At 37.2% G+C, this 20,580-nt stretch overlaps 1 protein-coding gene across 2 annotated transcripts in view; it reads right to left on the bottom strand.

Annotated features, from left to right (window-relative positions):
- SGCG (sarcoglycan gamma) overlaps positions 1–20,580 on the bottom strand; it is a 149,723-nt gene that overhangs the window by 88,176 nt on the left and 40,967 nt on the right. For both annotated transcript variants that reach the window (XM_070578591.1, XM_070578592.1), the window contains exon 2: positions 5,583–5,777. In XM_070578591.1, coding sequence (XP_070434692.1) covers positions 5,583–5,777 — 195 coding nt within the window. The remainder of the gene's footprint in view (positions 1–5,582; positions 5,778–20,580) is intronic.

Raw genomic sequence — 20,580 nt, 5'->3', positions numbered from 1 at the left:
TAATAAATAGTACACCAACATATATATTCAGTGATTTTCTCAATTATGATGAAATTATCTATCTACTAAATAATGCATCCAAGAACATTTTTGCTCTTGAAGTAAAAAAACAAGCACACATAATAAAAATATTTTCAAAAGGAAATAATTTACTTGATAAATGAGTAATTCCCCAAGTAGTAAATGGTTAAAATATATTATTAGATTAGGCTAAAATATTATCTTTTTGCTGCTTTCTCAGTTATTTAAAATGTATCAACATTCAGCAACATAAAGATTAAAAAATTAAATAGTTCTCTAGTAATCAATGGCTAAGAATATAGGTCCATCAGGAAGTTTACTAATGGGATTACATTACTTATAAAGTTTTTCTGTTTGTTTTCTTTTCATTTGTCAACATCCAGGAAAAGAGAAATTAAACACTTCTTTGCATAACGGAGTAACACTGTATTAGTTTTCTATTGCTATGTAACAAATTATCACAAACATAGCAGCTCAAAACAACATGCATTTATTTCTTATCTCACAGTTTCCGTGGGTCAGGAGTCTCTCATGGACGCAGCTGAGGTGTCAGCCTGGTTGGGTTCCTTTCTGGAGGTTTACGGTTCTCTTCCAAGCTTGTGTGGTTGTCGATAGAATTCAGTTCCCTGCGAGCAGGAGCGAGGTCTCCATTGTCTTGGTGGCTGTCAGCCGGGGGCCATTCTGAGCTCCTAGTGGCTGTCCCCAGTTCTTTGCTGTGTGGTCCCCTCACGGACTCAGACCATGACGGCTTATGCCTTCAAGGCCAGCGGAGATCTCTCTCTGGCAAAAGGGCTCAGTCTCTCTTTCAAGGTTATTTAACTAAGTCAGGCTCACCCAGGATAATCTCCCTTTGGATTAACTTGAAATCAACTGATTTGGAACCTTAATTACACCTGCAAAATCCCTTCACCCTTGCCATATAATGTAACCTAGTCCCATGACTTTTGCCTTATTCTGTCGGTTAGAAGCAAACCCCAGGTCCTGCCCACACTCAAGGGGATGGGGTTACACAGGATGTAACACCAAGAGTGCAAGTCACGGGCCTTCTTAGAGTTCTGCCACCAAAGCATAAACCAGGTAGAGTTTTAAAAAGTGAAAATAAAGATATTTAACAATATAAAAGCATTTTAATGATTATCACCAAATTAAGTTTTCATAATACAGTTCAGGTTACCGTGGAGATAGTGCACAATATACTACATTCACACTTAACCAAAGCAACAAAAGCAAAATTATGAATCTTGATTCTCCCAAATAAGACAATAATACTCATCTAAAATCCATGAGTAAAGCATATTAGACAAAATGATCACATTTTACATCAGGAAGGACTTGCGTCTCATCTGGTATCAATCAAATATTTTAGGAATGAAGAAAATAAAGGTCATTGAGATAAACAATGTATTCAAGTTTTCCTATGTAGTTAGCACAAACAGATTTTCTTCAGATTTTGAGAGTTCATAAAATGTACTAGCTAACAAGCGAGATTTTAGAAAATATGAGTACAAAGGTGATATTTTAATGACCTTACACGACCATTGTGCATTCAAAGAGCCCACAGTCATTTGTATATCCGCATTTTATTCTGACTGAGTTTCTGAAATCCTCTTCAGATGATTATATAATCACAGGGCTGAAACAAGTCATTTAGACGCTGTCTAATGCCATCTTCCCCACCTCCCCATGAGTGATCACCGGCTGCTTAACATGAAACATTTATCTAAGGAAACACCCACAGGGGCATCCACTAGGGCTTTACTTTCTTGCTAAATGAGAGATTCTTTTTTTTTTTTTTTTTTAATTTTTTAAAATTTTTTTCCTTTTTCTCCCCAAAGCCCCCCGGTACATAGTTGTATATTCTTCGTTGTGGGTCCTTCTAGTTGTGGCATGTGGGACGCTGCCTTAGCGTGGTTTGATGAGCAGTGCCATGTCCGCGCCCAGGATCCGAACCAACGAAACACTGGGCCGCCTGCAGCGGAGCGCGCAAACTTAACCACTCGGCCACGGGGCCAGCCCCTAAATGACAGATTCTTAATGGGAAAGTCCTTAAAGGAAGATTTCTAGTTGCTGGTTTTCAAAATGAATTAATTATAACTCCTTGTTAAGGATAATTCTGCTCAGGGTTTTTGACCTCCTAAAAGGAGCAACATTACCTATTAGCACAGTAAATGAAACAAACAAAATTTATCAACTTTTACAGGAGAACTATAATATTTTACAGGAGAACTATAAACTTCATTCTAATATTCAGTGTTACAATTCTGCTTTGATTATTTACATCCTTTTTTCCCCAAATAAAAGTTCCAAAGAAATTTAACTTCCAGGGTTAATGTAGTTAGCTCAGAATCATTAATCTTACTTTGCTAAAGTTACATTCATTAAATGCACCCAGATATTTTGTATGTAAGCAACTACTGATAACTATAAAGGTTTTTAAAAAATCTACCTAGGTCATTAAAAATTAAAGATATCTTACTTTAACATATTTACAGATAAGACTCATGGATATCATTCTAACCCATGAGCACTGTAACTAAAACTAATATTGGATATTAGTTTTATGGAGGGAAAATATAATGAGAAAAAATGTAATTGGTCACTTTATTGCCCTGATTTCTTTTAATATGCATTTTCCTAACTGATTTATCTATTATGACGGCTAACATGGAATATTCTAGAACCTTTATGCTTACCATCAATTATTACAATTTCCTAAACATTACTTTATATTGAACAGACATCATTTATAGAAATCACGTAAAATTCTCTTGCATGAAGGTTCAGTTCTTAGATTGGAACTGGATTTGTGAGATACTCGTGACTTGGGGTCTCCGTAACTCGTGCCGGGTGTGTAAAACCTGGTTAAGACTCAGTTTCATTTGAGCTCAGATTAGTTCTCTTGTTAACATTTAACTCTTGTCTCTTATTCTTTTATCTGTTTGAAGTCTCAATATTCTTTGGCGCCCTTATGTTTTTATTTTGTCATGTTTTAGTTGCTTTTCCCTGTAATTTGATCTTGGCACTTTAAAATATATACTACTGTAGTTAGCTTCAGTGTTTTCTACAGTGAAATATTAAAGAATGATGAGGTGAAGAAGTGGATTGAAATGATAGTATATATAAAATAGTAAACATGCCATTGCTATACTTTTGGGGATCTCAGCAGAGAAAGCTTTGCTAAACTTTGCTAATCTGGGAAATTATGGTTTCCATTCCACCCTGACTAATGACTGACCGTGTGGGTGACAGGGAGGTCATTATACTGAAGTTAGGTAGAGAATTACATACTAGCTGTCACACGGTCAAGACTACAGCTCTGCAAATGCTGAAATCCCCATCTGACTTTACCATTTCAGAGCCAAATCTCTTGAAGGGTTTTTATTGTCATGTACTTCCTTGGTATGTATGTATTCAAGAAAGGACGTTGGTTCATACATGAATAGAATAAAAAGGAAAATTAAATTTTATATAGAGCGATCTTTCAAACTAGTAAAAAATTAAAGCATTAATTAATTTACAGTTCACAGCTTCATAAGATACGGAATAGTTACCAAAACGAGGAATCACGCTCACACACATATGAGGATTACATCATTTTGTCATCCCACTTTGAGAATAATGACTCAAAGTCTACCTACCATCTTTTGATTAAGGCCTGGCCCTTTCGGTGGGCTAATGACTTTGTGTATCTTGCCTTTTGATCTCATAAAGATTAGTGTTGGTCGGCAGTATTTTGTTGAAGGGCAGCACTAAAGAACCCTGAATATTCACTACCAATTAGCAACAGGTTCCTGATGTTGAAGAAAATATGGTGCTCACTAACCGCATCTCCCTAGAAAGAGTGGGCAATGAAAAGCTGCAGCGATGGGGAGAAAGTCTGCTGGTCTCGTGATTGGCTATCCTAAGGCGGTGAAGTGGACTCAGCTGCTGGCACAATTTAATTTAATCAAAATATATAATGCCTAAAAGTGATTTTAAATGCCACAATGTAAGATAGCACAAAGTAAATATACTGTCCCTTTACATTCACATACAGTTTACAAAATTAATTCACACATATTTCTAATAAAACGTGCATCTTTATTCACTCAGGAGCTATTTACTGAGTGCCGACCATGTGCCAGGATCACAAGGTGAGTGACAGCACACAGTCACTGGTGCAAGGAACCATCAAAGGCTGGTTGTCCAAGCACTGCGGGGCCGCGCAATGGCTTCCCCTTGCCTCAGGCCCTTCTACGGGTCTCCGTCCAGGTACATCTTCTCTCTCGGCATCCTGCGTAACTGAGGCGCTCACTGCTCTGACGCAGGGTCCTCCAGTCAGAGGCGAGCCTGACACTCCAGAGTTCAGAATTTGAGGACTTCAACCTTGATTCAGTCTCCAAAAAATGTTAAAATAAAATATCTTAAATCTGTAGATGCTGCACAAAACACATGTGCCACATGTTGTGTGACTTGTATAAAGTGAAACTGTCCAATGGAACTAAACAGTATTGCGATACTGTAAAAATACTGTCTTTGTAAATTTTTACCAAGAAATCACAACTAAAACTTGGCTAATTTAAATCTATTTATCTATTTATTTATAATTTATAATAATAATTTATATTTACTACATTAAATACATTTATATTAACTATACTAAACAACACACTTCCAGCTATATTTTGATTGGATTGGTATTTTATCTCTCTGCCTACGTGAAAATATAAATATTTATTTATTATGCAACAAAAGAAACAATGTGTCTACTGGGCATAGAACTATGGCAGGATCGAAGTAATTGCGTAGAAAGTGAAGGACGCTAATTAATGGGAGGCATGTCAGACTGAATGCTAGGCTGCTGCTCCTGAAAGAGCCGGCGCCTAGGTCGCACCTTCCAGATGCCAGAAGGGAGTGGATCACCCACTTGCACCTTCTGCTGCAACATTTTTTTCTTACTGTGCCTATCTTGCAAAATTAAGACTTTCTATATTAAATGAGTATTTTTTCAAAAAGTACAGAGAATATTATCAGAGCGTTTAAAATTACCCAGCGGTCTTGAAAACATGAGGATGTTTAAAACAGAATATGAGTTCCTTAGGACGACTGGTGCTTCATTCACTAAATCTGCTGTTAAATGCTGAAATGTGGACAGGAATTTACTGTATATCAGAATGGAGTTTTTAAAAAAATGAGAAAGTAGCATCTGAATAGTAACATTTATGAATTAATGAGATTAGGAAAACATGATTTGTAAAATTTTACAAATTAATGAATTAAGTAATCATTAAGCAATCTTGACTCAATCAACGGCAAACTCAAGATTATTACAATTTTCCCACCATGTAGAGATCCTGACATGAAAAAAATCACAATAAAAGCAAACAAAAAACCCAACACTATAGTTCACAGTGAAATTTTTTAAGAAGTAAATGTTATATGAATATTTTGCTACTGAAAATTCTGATCCAGACAGGAAACAAACAGTAATTACATTAAAAGAAGCTCTACCAATACAATATGGATGAAGTGATACAGCAAACCAAACGACAACATGCTTATCAGGAAAAGAAAATACTTACTGGGGAAAACCACATCACTTTAAGAATCCAAATTGTAAGAGCAAAATTCACAAGGAGGATGATGAGTAAAAGCAGAACAAATAAGTAGAGGCAGCGCTTTCTCCAGCCATAAATGCCAATTTTGTAGACACTCTGGTTCTCTGGCCTCTCTATGTGGGTGCCTTCTGTGGTCGTAGTGTACTGCTCACACACCATCTGCCATGGGGGGCCGGGAGGGGCGGGGAATCGGGGGAGGTGGGGAGAGGGAGAGAATAAGGGGGAGACAAGGTCAAAGAGAGAGAAGGAGAGAGGGAGGGAGGGACAGAAAGACAGACAGAAAGAGAGAGAGAACTTGTTTGACAATACTGATTTGCTATGAGTCCAACAAAATAAATACTTTTTACCCCCCCAAACTTGCAAAATTAATGACTTTTAAAAAAACAAATATTACTCTGAAACATGTCACTGTGTTTCCACCACAGAGTGATGTGTAATCTGTCATTGAAAATATTTTAGGTATGACAAATCTATTTGAAATCCAGTGACCACATTTTTAGATTTTAATAAATAAATTCAATACATACATGGCTTTCAAAATTCTGCAGGGTTAAACTTGAAATTGAAGCATCAAACTAAAATAATCGCATTATAAAGTTCTTAAAAGCTTCAGTGGGAGGAAAATCAAGCTGGTACCTATATAGCTTTTAAAAAATAGAATTCAATTATTCAATTTTATGTCAAATGATTAAGTTATATCTTTCTTCAGCTACTAAATTAGTCAGAATTAAAAAGTCTCTTTATAAGATACCTACCACACTAACTTTTGCCTTTAACAAAGTTCCCAAGGATTGACCTACTTCAAGAAAGATCAGAATATGCGTGTGTATGCAAATGTTTACAAATATTCATTGTTTTATATAAATTAGACTAGGAGTTTTTAGTAACAATTTCAACTCTGTGAAGAGATTTTTAAAAATTATTCATTTTCCCCTTTATACACAGAAAAAAATGTAGTTTTAATTTATAAAATTAAGATCAGAGATTACGAAGACTTTTCTAATTGCAAATGTAGCAAAACGATGAATCAGAATATAAAATATTCTCTGAGTTTTTTTAATGCAATGATTATTCATTTATTTTTAGGAATGGTTTGGCAGTATCCTTATTTAAAATAAATCATGGTCTAAAATAATTCTTTAAATCTCTTTCCAACTTAACAATAGCCATTCCCCCATGTTCTAACTGATTATATAAAACTGAGCTACTCATCACATGGTATTTTCAAACACTCAGGACTGACAATGTGCATTATTCAAAACCTAAACACTTAGTGATTTCATAATGGCATTATCTATTTACTCATTTCTCTGAGCTTCCTTTGGTCTTCCTCATATTAGAAAGTCGGCTGCCGTCTACCCGGTTGCTCCAGTCAGTCTTAGAAGTCATCCTTGCATCTTCTCTTTCCCTCCAAGCCCCACATCAACAAGTGGTATCAACTCTGCCTCCAGCATGCCTCCCCAGTCAGCCTCCTCTCCATTGCCATTGCCACCACAGGAGCGTAAGCCACCACCAGCTCTCATCTGCTCTACTGCAAAGCCTGCTTTCCTTCTTTCCTCTCCTGAGAAACGGTCTCCGCCAGCAGCCAACGTGTAAAACATAAGTAAGCTTCTGCCACTCTATTGTCTCAAATCTTCCAATGGCTTTCCCCACACTGAGAGTATCCAAACTCTGCCATCACCTACCAGACCCTGCATGAAGGGCCTTTGCTTACCTCTTTGACTTCATCTGCTATCATGTGTCTTGTGCTCACGATGCCCCACCTACTCTTTTAATAGGCCGAGCTAACTCTCACCTCAGGACCTTTGTCCTGGGCATTCTCTCCACCTGAAAGGCTCGGCTGGCTCGTTCTTGGCTTTCAGCAGCAGCGCACACATCATCTCCGCAAAGAAGCCTTCTCTGGACAGCCAGTCCCTCTCCATAGCATCACTGTATTATATTTATTTCAAAGTGCTTGTCAGTACCTGAAATAATTGTAGCAGTTCCAGAATTTCTGTAAAGGATAGGCTAAGAGACTGCAAGTGGATTCGGAAGGGTAGCCAGAGTCTGAATTTAAAGCAAGAGCACGATTTTATAGCATTGCTACAGATCAACAAAAATAGTAGTTCTCTAACAATGTGTTTGTATACACACACACATACACACACGTTGTTGCCAACTGCTATATATTTCTATTCCTATACATAGTTTCCTATTGCTGGTATAACAAATTGTCACAAACTCTGTGGTTTAATCCAACACAATTTATTATCTTACAGTTTTGGAGGTCAGAAATCCAAAAATGGGTCTTCAGGGGCTAAGAATCAAAGTGTGGGTGGGGCTGTATTCCTTCTGGAGGTTCTAGGGGAAAAATCTGTTCCTTTCTTTGTCCAGCTTCTAGAGGCTGCTTGGCTCCAACCTCTATTTCTGTTGTCACATCTTCTCTGACTCTGACACTCCCACTTCCCCCTAACAAGGACCCTTGTGATTACACGGGGCTCACCTGGGTAATCCAGGATAATCCCCATCTCAAGAGCCTTCACATAATCACATCTGTAAAATCCCTTTTATCATGTAAATTCTGGGGATTAGGACATGGACATCTTCAGGGGCTTTTGTACTTTTCCCATAGAAAGCTTTTGTTGACAGCTACATGAAATTGAGGAACTTTAATATCCACTTAGACAATTTTGTTGTGGCTTACAGGAGGGCTGATAGCAATTTGTTATGAAAGGAGCCCTAAACCCCGCCCTAATTCAGCCCTGGGAGCCTGTTTTGTTTGATTGTTCATTTGTTTATTGAATCCCCCTCTTTAGAATGTAAACTCCACGTGAGTCTTGGTCATTGCTGGGTCTCTAAAATAGTGCAACTGACAAGTAATCAGCAAACAATGTCTTAAATGAATGAATGAATGAATGAATGAGACAAAGAACTGCTGAATTGACAAACGTTATCAGAGCTGCCTGCCAGGGATGATTGCTAGGAAAAGGGGCTAGATGGATGGAGTAAGTCCTCTGAGGTACATATCAAATAAGACATTCTATGATTTATGAACATGCTCCATCTATTAAGAAAAGATTTAGTACTTGTGGGCTAAATCCAACAGTCCTCTTAAACAAATGAATGTTTGAGGAGCTAATCCCAAATGGGACGAAGGCTAAGTGGATAAAAATTAAATACGCGGTCTAAGTTAAAGTATGTTCAGAAATGACTTGTTGGGAAGAGGACTAATAATATGTAAATATGAAGTCTCCAGTATTTTAAATATTGAAAGAATACTGACGAGGATAAACTACACACGGTTGGAAAAACAGCCTTAGAAGAGGCGAGCCACCAGCCCGCGGCCCCTGAGGACAGTGATTGTGCTTTATCACCATGTGCCCCCGCCAACAGAGGCTGCTTCACAAACATCTGCAGCCCTGGCCCCATTTCTCCACTTCCCTTTACAGCAAAACTCCTTCAGTGAGTGGACTACACTCACTGTCTCTCTAATTCTGTATCTTCCAGTGTCTCCAGAACCCAACTCCAAACAGGCCTTCATATGTGCCACTCCACTGAACTTGCTCTTGCAAGCTCACCAATGACCTTCATGTTGCTAAAAAAATGTGCATTCACATGACCTAGAGCCAGCACTTGGCAAATACTCATTGCCTCCTCCTTGAAACACTTTTTCCACTTGGTTTCCAGAAACTCCACTAGGCTTTCTTCTCATTGCAATGGCTGCTATTTCTCATTCTCATTTGACTGCTGCTTCCTCCTCATCTCCTTGCCCCAGGCTCAGCTCTTGGACTCCTCCTTTTTGTATGTATTTACCCCTAGTTGTGGGGGCATCCTTAAGCTGAGGACTCCCCAGTTACCAGCACAGACTCACCCCGAACTCCACACTCCTATACCAGTTGGGAATCTCAAACTTCACATGTCCCAAACAAAACTGACCTCATCTCCCCAACCTGCTCCCTGTAAAATTTTTCCCATATCACTAAACGGCAACTTTATCCTGCAAGGTGCTCAAGTAAACAATCTGAGAGTTGTTCTTAATTCTCTTCTTTCTCCATACCGCATCCAGTCCATCAACAAATCTTGTTAGTACTACCTTGAATCCAGAATCCCACCGTTTCTCACCAACCTCTTTCACCTACGTTATTCCAACAAACACCTAACTGTTCTCTGCTTCCACCTAGAAACCTCCTACCATCAATTTCCAACATGCAGGCTGGAGGGGTCCTTCTACAACATCAATTGGATCATGTCCCACCTTTCCATAAAACCCTCCTATGGCATTCTATTTCATTTAGAGTAAAAACCAAAACCCATACCCTGACTGCACGGCCCATCCTGTCTTTATCTGTTGTCACTCTCCCTCTTATTTCTTTTGCTCCAGTCACACTGGTCTTACTCATTCATGTATATTCCAAGCATGATTCCACCTCAGGGACTTTGTAGTTATGATTCCTTCTATCTGGAAGGTCTTCTCTCAGATGACTGCATGGCTCCCTCTTTACAGCATCGTCTCTCTGCTCAAAGATCATTTATCAATAGAGCCCTCCCTGACCATCTTAATTAAGTAATAACCCTCCTCTTACACCACTGCGTATCTCTCTATGCTCCTTCCTGCTTTATTTTTCTCCTTAGCATTTAACTCCACATGACACACTACATATTTTACTTACTATTTTTATTGTAAATGCCTACCTCCCCACATATAAGTTACTTCAGAGTCTCAACTCTTTATAATTGAGGAGACATCCACTTAGTGCATTAGTTGTTTACTGAGGAGGAGACCCAGCAGGCTCCACCGCAACCTCAACCCCGGGATGAGGAAACCGGGGGAGGTGTCCTATGGAGTCTGTGAGTCACTCCACATCTGTGCACCTGCGTTGTCGACAGCTTGAGTAAGAGGCTGGACCCCATTTCCTCAGGAGAACATGCTGATGACAGACTGATCAGCTTTGTAGTCCTTCCAGATTTGAGCTGTATTTACCAAAACCACCTCTATTTGTTACCAAATCTGTTATTTTTCCAGTTGTATTTCTTATTACATCATGTTTCATTACTGCCCACTTTAACTTTTTTGGTTAACCTGCCATTTACCAGTGTTAATTATGTTGCATAAAACATGGCTTTTACTCTAGATAGGCATGATTTAAATGAGTAGGCAGAATACTCGTAAATTTTTTTCTAAAAAGTTGATTTTTTTATTTAATAAATTATTAGCTTATATTCCTCATAACTCACAGTGGCTTTCATTTTTGTTTGACACTATGTATTAAATTTTTCCTGGAAGAGACTTTCGGACACTCTCCGGTCCAGCCAGCCTCCTTCAGATATTTCTTATAATTAGCATTGGGAAGGACACCAATTCTTTATCACTTTGAGGTCAGACAACTGCTAAGTATTCATGTTGGCAACAAATTGCACTGGAACAAAACATAGCACTTGGTGATCTATTTATAAATGTTTTACAAAAAATTAAGGAAAATCATACTTTATTTTAGAACTTAAAATCTATATTCCGAGATAAAGAATTTTGAGTTTTACGACATCTTGAACAAAAATTATTTCCATAGACTCTCTTACTTTTTAAAATAATTTATCATCAAAAAATTACACCCCTTTACCTGTGAACCATCTTTTGAAGTATGTTGATGGATACTTAATTTTTACTAGCTTTAAATGTTTCTCTCAAATTCAGTAATGAATGTTCTTTAATGAATAGGGCTCCCAACATGATGCATTGTAATACATTTTTGCATACATATCAGTTTTTGTATGCTTTTGTATTCAGGGTTTCCTATTTATTATTTAAAATAAAACCACTTTAAGGATAAGTATTCTGCCTTCTACACACTTTGATTCTTGTCATAGTATGTAATATAATGAATGAACATAGTGTCTACTAAACAAATGCTGTTAAATGACATTTTCATTTCAACTAACATTTACTGACATGCCTAGTTCGAATAGGCTATTGTAGGAGTTTGAGACACAGATGATAAATACATGAATGATGTCAAAAGGAGCGAATACAATATGATTTTTAAAAGGTGGGTTTGAAAAAGAACCAAACTTGTTAGAAATAGGAAATTCAATTCTATTTAAAAATTCAAAGAATGAGTTATATAGCTTAAAGTTATGAAATACATAGACAGTTTTCCCTATATCAACAGATTACATATAGCTGAAAAGAGAAGCAGTATATAGGAAGATAGATCTTAAAAAACACTACTGAACGATAAAGATATGGGAAACATGAGGTTAAATGTAAAGGACACGGCTAATATGTCTTACTGAAGTTCCACAGGGAGTAAGTAGAGGAAATATAGGAAAGATAATGATTAAGGGGATAATTGCCAAGAATTTTCTATAATTGAAGATAAGTTAGATTGAAAACAGATACTGACTCCTGAGCAGGATAAATGATTAATTATCAAGTTTATTAAATAAAATTAATTCAAGTTTATTAAATAAAATCATTCTGAATCTGGAGAACACCAAAAACAAAGAAACTTCATGACAAGTATGGGTCCCAGATTTCAATTTGGTAAACGTGGAGTCATGCTGCAAACTTAATGAAATCTGCCCAGTGAAGGCATACATAAAGGCTGTGGGCTAAAAGTCCAGGGTCTGCAGAGAGTTCAAGGCTGTCCTTCTCCCAGCTAGCACTTCCTGTTAGGGCACCTGTTGGGTATGATTCTGGGCTTACACCGTGATTCCAAGAAGGAAGTGAAGGAGGAAGGAGCAGAGATTCCAAGAATCTCCCAGTTAACTCATTCTGGGGAGATTAGTTAAGGGGACCATTGGTGACAGGGGCCACCCTTAATGACCCATATACTGGTATTGCTTGTTTCCAGCCTGACACAGCCATCCCCACATACCACCACCTGTCTTTCTCTCCCAAAGACGACGAAATCTTCAGCTACTCCTTTTTTGGCAATGGGGCAGCAGTAAAGGACAGGAGCCATCTGTCATTTATGTTATATTTGAACTCCCATAATTTCAGGCCCCATTATGATGGGGTATTGCTGTATACTATAGATATACAATAAATACATTCACCAGGAGGCTATGAAAATGCTAGACTTGTATGCATCTAACAAATATCCTGATATACCTATACTTATATCTATGTCTATTCATCTTTATATGTGTAATAAAAATTGAAGAAGAATTTCAAGAAAAAACTGAGAAAGCCATTATCATAGTGGAAGATTTAAACATATGTCTATTATACATCATGCCCACTAAAATGAGTAGAGCTATAGAAAACTTGGACAATACAATTAAAATGTGTTTAAATGGACAGGTATAGAGCCCTATTCTTGAAATTGGGAAACACTTATTCTCTTCAAGCATATGTGTAACATTTGCAAAATCTGATAACACACTAGTCCACAAGGAAGTATGAAGAAATGCCAAAGGATATGTTTCATACAAATTCTTTGCTCTGGTTATAATAGAGTAAAACAGAAAAGCATAACTGAACAATGGGTAAAGCAAAACCCAAAGTCTTTGAAGTGTGTTAAGAGGACTGGGGTTGAGGCTTGATGATTATGCTCACTCTGACACATACATCTGATTCAGATTATGCTCTCAGCAAGGGTAACCACAGGGCAGGGGGTGGAGGAGATCCAGTGGGTGCAGCTTCTCCAGTCATCCTTATTTCCTCAAGGGAGATGCATCTGAGTGTTAGGGATTGAACTCTGACTTCCTTGAGTAAGGTCCTGCCAGGCCACAGGGCATGCTGACTGGGGGCTTACCAAACCTCTTACAGCAGCCCTCATGTCCTCTGAAAACTTCAGGAAAATTATTTTTCACAGTTTCAGAAATTGCCTTTCACAAACAATGTCACCTAGCTCTAATATCCAAGTAGTATAATTTCTTATTTTGCAACTAGTAGAATGTTACATCATACATCAAAATGACAAGGCAATTCACATGAGGAGTCAATTACAACTATGTGACTATATAACCATGATCAGTATGAGTTATGTGCACATAATAGGTAATCCATAAATATGCATTGAACAAATGAAGGTGTGAAAAGTGAGACTTTCCTTGCTGGATGAAAAGCATAGTTTTATGCTACAGTAGTGAAAAAATGAGATAGTGACAAAATGAAACACAAATAAACAAAGAGAATAGAGAGCTAAAACAAGCCCACACACAGAGGTGGTAAATAAGTAAATGAAAAGTGAGAAGAGACATCCAGACCACGTGGGTCTCTCTTCCAGGGAAGGAGCAAGTTAGTGCTTGTTAAGCGAAAGCTGACCAGTTCACGCCAGCAGGAGAACCACTGGATGAGTTCTTCCTCAACTTTCTTTTAAACTTTTAAGACACAGCTAACTCCCATGATAATTCACTAATTCTCAAGGCATTTCCTGCCTCGCTGTTTGCCTCATAACTCATCCACTGTTCTGGGCGCCAACATTTAGGAAAAGAAAAGAGTCATGGTGAGGAGTTCACCATCGTAGATGTGTGACAAAAAGTACATCATAACAACAAAATTCAATAGCAGATAATACACTGGGAAAAATATTTGACTTAAAGATAAAGCAGGGTTAATACCCTTAAAATATAAATGATTATAGAAATAATTAAGAAAAAAATAAATTACCCAATAAAATTTGAGCAACACCAGGCACACACAACAAAGAAACACAAATGATGAAGAAACATAGTAAAAACGTTTAGCTTCACTGTGAATCAAAGAGATGCAAACAAACACAAGTGCTAATAATAGCAGTTCCCAAGGATTAAGGGGGATATAAAAACTAATAGTAGCCAATATTAGCACAGTGTTTGAAAAATGGACATGGTACCTCACTGCTGTTGAAAGTGAAAGCTAACATAATCCCACTAGAAAGATATTTGGACTGTGTACCAAGAACCTCAAATAAACAGAATAATTTCAATTCAGGAACTTATTCCAAAGAAATAATTAGGAATGAAAATAAAGATTTATGTTTAAGGATATGTATTTTAGCATTATCTATAATGGCGAAAACTGGAAATTAAATAAATGATGAAGGGTTAAATATTAGAGTAATTAATTCACTGGATTATTATAGTAGTACAGAGTTAACTGAAAAGTATATAATATCCCAGGGAAATGATTGTGATATCAAGTTAAATAAAAAAGATAGAATATAGAAATACATATTAAAATAGATACCCAGAGAGAAAAGACTGTAAAGAAATAAAAAAATTATTAATAATAATTTCCCCTTTAATCTACCTTTTTCATTTAAAATTGCATTTCCTAAATGCTTTTATTTTTTTAGATTTATATAATTTATATATATATATCTCTCTTTTGATATACATATTCCCTTGATAAGAATAAAGTTAATAATAAATTTATCATACTCTTCCCAACTTTATGACGACATTTAGGGTGACCAAATCATTTCAAGAATAGTTCTGCTTTATCTTTCAGTCAAAATTTTCAGCACGGTACACCTACCACGGTATAACATTAATACATGGATTGTAATTATTGATTTCACCCAAAGTTTTATTCAGCATAATTCTCACAATCACAAAGCCCTTATTATAAATACATATGTACATGAGTGTGCACACACACACACAGATTAAATGGTCATCAAATTGGTCTCTCCTTTACAATAGGATTGACTTTTAAAATAAAATGGCAAACTCTGCCATTTAAAACAGTTCCTCGCAAAATATACCAAACCAACAGAATAAATGGACTTTAAGTAGCTAACAGACTTGAATGGGGAAGAAACCTTAATTTAAATGAAGAAGTGACTAAAAGGAAAAAAAATCCCAAAACTCAAATCCACTGTCATACAAATGTTAGCTTATAAAACTGTAGTTTTTAAGTCTTGTTTTGTTTTCCAGTTCAGATATAGGCTTATTTTAAAACAGCATTATGTTTATAAAGGTAGGCAAATCAAATATACTTTTCTTGGTGTTTGTCTTTGTTTTTATTAAATAAACTCAGACATCTGAAGTTTTTACGGTGTCATTATACAGTATTTGACTAAGGGGTAATATCAACGTCCAGAAATAGGAGCTGCAGAAATAAGACACAGAATTGTAACTCAGCGAGAACAGTACTTATGTTAATTTGATGCGCACCCTCAAAGGCATTTTAACAAAGACTGTCGCGTCTGGAGACCCAGCCTCTTAACCAGAACCCGGTGCTATTTGGTACCAAATATGCTCCAGTTCTTGGCGTGGTTTGTACCTAGCGTCAGCCTCTGTCTTGGTGCAGATACATCAGATGGAGAGAGAACAATTAGCAGTTGGCTGCAGCGAGAGCTAAGGTAACATTAACAGAGTGCTATAACGAGGACCTGCTGCAAGCCCAAAAGCAACCTTGTGCCCACTTCAGTACCACATGAGGATGGGCACCCTCTGTTTCCTTCTGTATCACATTAGAGTGGGTACTTACTGTTTTCTTCATCGTTTCAGAGGGGGCACCTACCATTTTCTTCTGTATCATATTAGAGTGGGCCCCCAATGTATTCTTGTTTGTCCCAGAAACACCCTCCTCAGCTCCACATGGCTGTGGTCCAGCTATCAGTCACATCATCTGTCACAGGTGTAGTAGGTGACATAGGCTGACTAACCAGGGTATATCATCAGTCTAGACATAGTGAATGGCATTGGGAAGTTATATGATCCAAGCAAGCCACTCAGTGTCACTCATCTCTGAGAGACGCTTGCCTCTGGTATCAGAAGCTAATGGACCAGCTAATGCTGCAGTGCCAACATCTATCTTTCCCACCACTTGGAGAGAGCTGGCCAGAGAAGAAATCAGGAAGACACAGAGAGAATGTGAGAGTAAGAGGGAAAACCTATCGACGTTATTTGAGAACCTAAATCCAGCACTGCCTGATTTATTTTATGAAGTAGTAAGTTCCACCTTTACTTGAACTTCTTGACTTGGGTTTCTGTCACCTGCACCTGAAACAGTCTTGAATAACGCATATATCAAGAGATGTAAAGGCATTACATTTTACAATTATGAAATACAGAGTAAGAACAAAATTTTACTAACTTGATAATGTTTTTCAGTGATTTTTGACCCATTTTCTTTCCTGGTCAGACTCTCTAAAGAACAATTAAGTTTTTAGATATAAGGATATTTTTCCTGAAAAAGTCATTCCATCATCTTTATCTTTGGCTAAAGTCAGAGAGATCACATGACCTCTTTGCTTCCAAATCTTTCCCATTTACCTTCCTATGCTCATTTCATTCATTTTCTCATTTTGTTTGTCTTATTCTTCATTTTATTTGAAATGGTTGACTGCCTCCTCCTTGAAAATCCTTTCTTGTTTACTTGACTCAGTATTCTCCTAATTTGCCTTCCATCTCGCTGGACTTTGCTTCTGAGCCTCTTTCATAATCTTCTCCTCACTCCTGCTCTCTCTCTGTTTCTCTCTGTGCCCATCTCTTTCTCTCTCCATCTCCCTTCCCCTCTCTCTCATGTTGGGTTACCGCTGAACTTGTGCTGGGACACTCTTCTCTCCTCTCCTCTTGATCTTTCAAGGTGATCCTATTCATTATAATAACAATTTATAAAGTCTTTATAAATTTATGTATCTATCTAGAACATCTCTGAACTCTATACTTACATATCTGATAATTGACTTTTGATGTCTCCACCTGGTGTTTCAAACTAAACTTGTTCAAAAAGTAACTTAATCTTCAATAACTTTACCTTTCCCCCAAATCTCCTCTTTCCCCTTCTTTCTTCCCACCTCAATAATGGCACCACCTATTTCCAGCTGATTGCTCCAGAAACATAAGTGCCTTCTGCGATTCCTCTGTCACCCCCATATCTATTTCTTTAGCAAGTCCTGTCATGTCCACAACCTAAAAAGCTCTGATCCATTCTGCTCTCTCCATCTGTACTGCTACTGCTCTAATCCAAGACAGCTCTTCTCTTACTCACCTCTTCATGGGTCCCCTACATCCACTCTTGTCCCTCTTAATCCAATTCTCCATACAGCAGCCAGAGCAAGCTCTTCAGAAACAACACGACACCATGAGTCTCCCGTCAAAGTTCACTTAGAGGCCAAGTGCGTTCAGCTGAAGCTTCACTCCCTCTGACACACACAGCCTCTTCACTCCCGTCTTATCCTGCTCTGTCCTTCTTGACATTGGTTTCCTTCAATCCCTCAGACAAAATAAGCTTTTTCCTATCTTGTAGCCTTTCACATGTTGTTCTCTCTGCCTGGAAAATTGGTCGATACCACAGAAGTGGCTGCCACTTCTGTCCTCAGCTTAAATGTCACCTGTCAGGCCTTCCATGAGCACCCTTTCCATGCGTCTTTTCTCTTGTCATAATCTATAATTGAGTCCTGTTTTTTCCCTCATCTCATTTTTCAGGACTTACAATGATAGAGTTATTTGTTTATTCCTGATTGCCTGTTCCTCTTTAGACTCTTAGCTCCAGAGGGCAGGAAGGGTGGCTCTTCTGTTCAGTCATATATCCAGCACCTAGAAGAGTGCCTGGAACAGAGTAGGGGCTCAATTCTATGTATTTGATAAAGACAGACAGGCAGAATAAAATGTATTCTCATCTATAATGTATTTGTGGAAGAGATTCTCACGCCTAGGATACAACATTATGGTTGAAAAGCTAAATCATTCCATCTTTACCCACACTTCATTTTTCTCTCATATCTTTTCTTTAACCGAGACCCTATCAACTTCAATAGAAACTTCATGAAGAGCTAGGAAAAGAATTGGAATCCAGCGAACAAAAAGGGAAAATGATAGATTTAGTATTAGTATTTTCCAGATCCTTTTATTGGCATGATGATATGATTGATGCATATGTCATAATTCATAGGATGAAAATTCCCTCATTTCACATCTCAGTGATCCTGCCTACTACTCCATTTCCAGCATGAATGTTAATCCATGAGCACTCTTTGTGTTTGAACAGTCTATTTTAAGGTTCAAGATCATATAAGGTTTTACCCTGAGAAGATTAATGAGTTGGATTTGGGAAAAAGATTAGCACGAGAAAAGCACTGTTTCACTTTTGCCTTTCAACTATAGCATCTTAGGAATTTCCCTTTTCCTACCCTATAAACTCGACTGAGTTCTAAAGACATGCCTTATTTAGCTGTATGATGAAAACTTCGTGATCATCAGTTCTGTCAACTGATCGGTTCAAATGGCCTATCGGGCTTCTCCTCCCACTGGGGACTCCTGATCATCCCGGTTCTAGGCTGCATCCTGACATTTGGTGGAATACTTCTGAAAAGCTTGTGGGCAGGGCTCTGTGGTTTTGACACCTGGTCCTGTCCATGAGATGCAGTTCACAGAGCCACATTTCTTTCTCATCCCTCAGTTCCTTGAGACTGAAGTTCTCCTTGCTGTTTTCTCTCTTCCTTTCCCTCATCAGACTGGCATTTCCTCCCCAAACCCTACACGAGTCTGAGGTCCTCCTAAAGCTCTGGGAAAATGGTGGACAAGATTTACTTGGAGACTCACGGTTTCTTACAATTAAAAAGAGTCCTGAACAAAAGTGGAGGAGAAAGGCATGAGATTATTTGATCTTGGCTTATCTCTATCTTTAAAATATATACTTCTTTGATTTAGATGGTCCAAAATGAACAAGTAGGTTTATTTCATGATATGTAGCTGTTTAGAAAAAAGTATATAGTTCTCTTTTCTTTTTTTTTAGTTCTTATTGTTGATTTTGTGTTCTGTCTTATTACTCAGAGAGCACCTGCAAATATGTGGAATATTTGATTGCATAGTATTTTCTGAAAGCTGTATCAAGAAAAAGTATCACCAGATATAGTGTTTAATTATGCAGTTATTCAAGAAAATTTCTTTAACACATAAGGGTTTCACAGAACTGTTTATGGGCATCATAACTTATAAAAGCTTTCCTAATATCATGAGTGATGTAATAGCTTTCTTCTAAGTCCTATAATGCTTACAGTTGAGATTCCCAGAATTCTTAAGGTTCATCTAACTCCTGTACCCGCTGGCATCTTTCTCGCAATAGGTGGATGTAAGTCTTATTGGTTAATTACATATATTTAACGTCATGAGAATTGTAAGTTTCATAAAGGTTATCATGCCTCCGATTGCTACAATTCCTTCAAACAAAGCCATTTTATTATTATTGGATATCTAACATTCACAACCAATCCAGTTAACCTTATCATAATTGCTCTGACAGATCCCCAAATATATTTATATATCCTACATTATCTGGAGGCCTATATTTCCCTAAAGTTTGTCATCATAGCTCCAAATGGAAAATGCACTGTTCCTAGAACAATGTTTAGCACAAAGTAAGCATTATACTTGCTATCATTGTATATTAAGTATAAAATCCATGGTCTTTTGACTTCGAAGGCACATCATATTCGTATTTCAAGGAATACGTATTTACAGAATATGATGAGGTTACATCTTGACAAACTCCTGAAAACTATTACTACAGATATAACTCATATCAAATCAGAACTCCATGATATCATTAATATAATCAATTAAGACTCAACTATCAAGTTACTGAAATTATACAAATGAATCATATAATATTTACATATTTTCCATGTAGACTCATGTTAAAATATTTTAAATAGAGCCATTATGTTAAAATGTTTTACTATCAATTCTTCCTACTATATCAAAAACTTACATATTTATTTTATATTTTTGTTCACTTAAAATGTTTTGATAATAGGATATGATTTAACTAAAGTAATAACCAAAATAATAATAACCTCTAATTTGTCTATCTTGAGAGTACAGGAACAATTATTTAGTTGAATTTGACCACTATTTAAGGTGGAATTTAACCAGGCAGTTCTGTTGGTAGCTTTAACTTATTTCCCTACTTTTGAATCCAAGCAAATGAATCTGAAAAGCAAAATTTTCTCTCATGTCTCCAGGTTCCTAACTTACTGAACATTAAAAAAATATTGCATTTATGTTCCTGTATTTTTGTCCCATATCCACAAGGGGCAGGAATTTT

This window comes from Equus przewalskii, chromosome 16 (genome assembly GCF_037783145.1).
Source record: "Equus przewalskii isolate Varuska chromosome 16, EquPr2, whole genome shotgun sequence".
NCBI classification, from domain to species: Eukaryota; Metazoa; Chordata; class Mammalia; order Perissodactyla; family Equidae; genus Equus; species Equus przewalskii.
The sequence above is the reverse complement of the archived record's forward strand: the minus strand, read 5'-3'. Positions and strand labels throughout refer to the sequence as shown.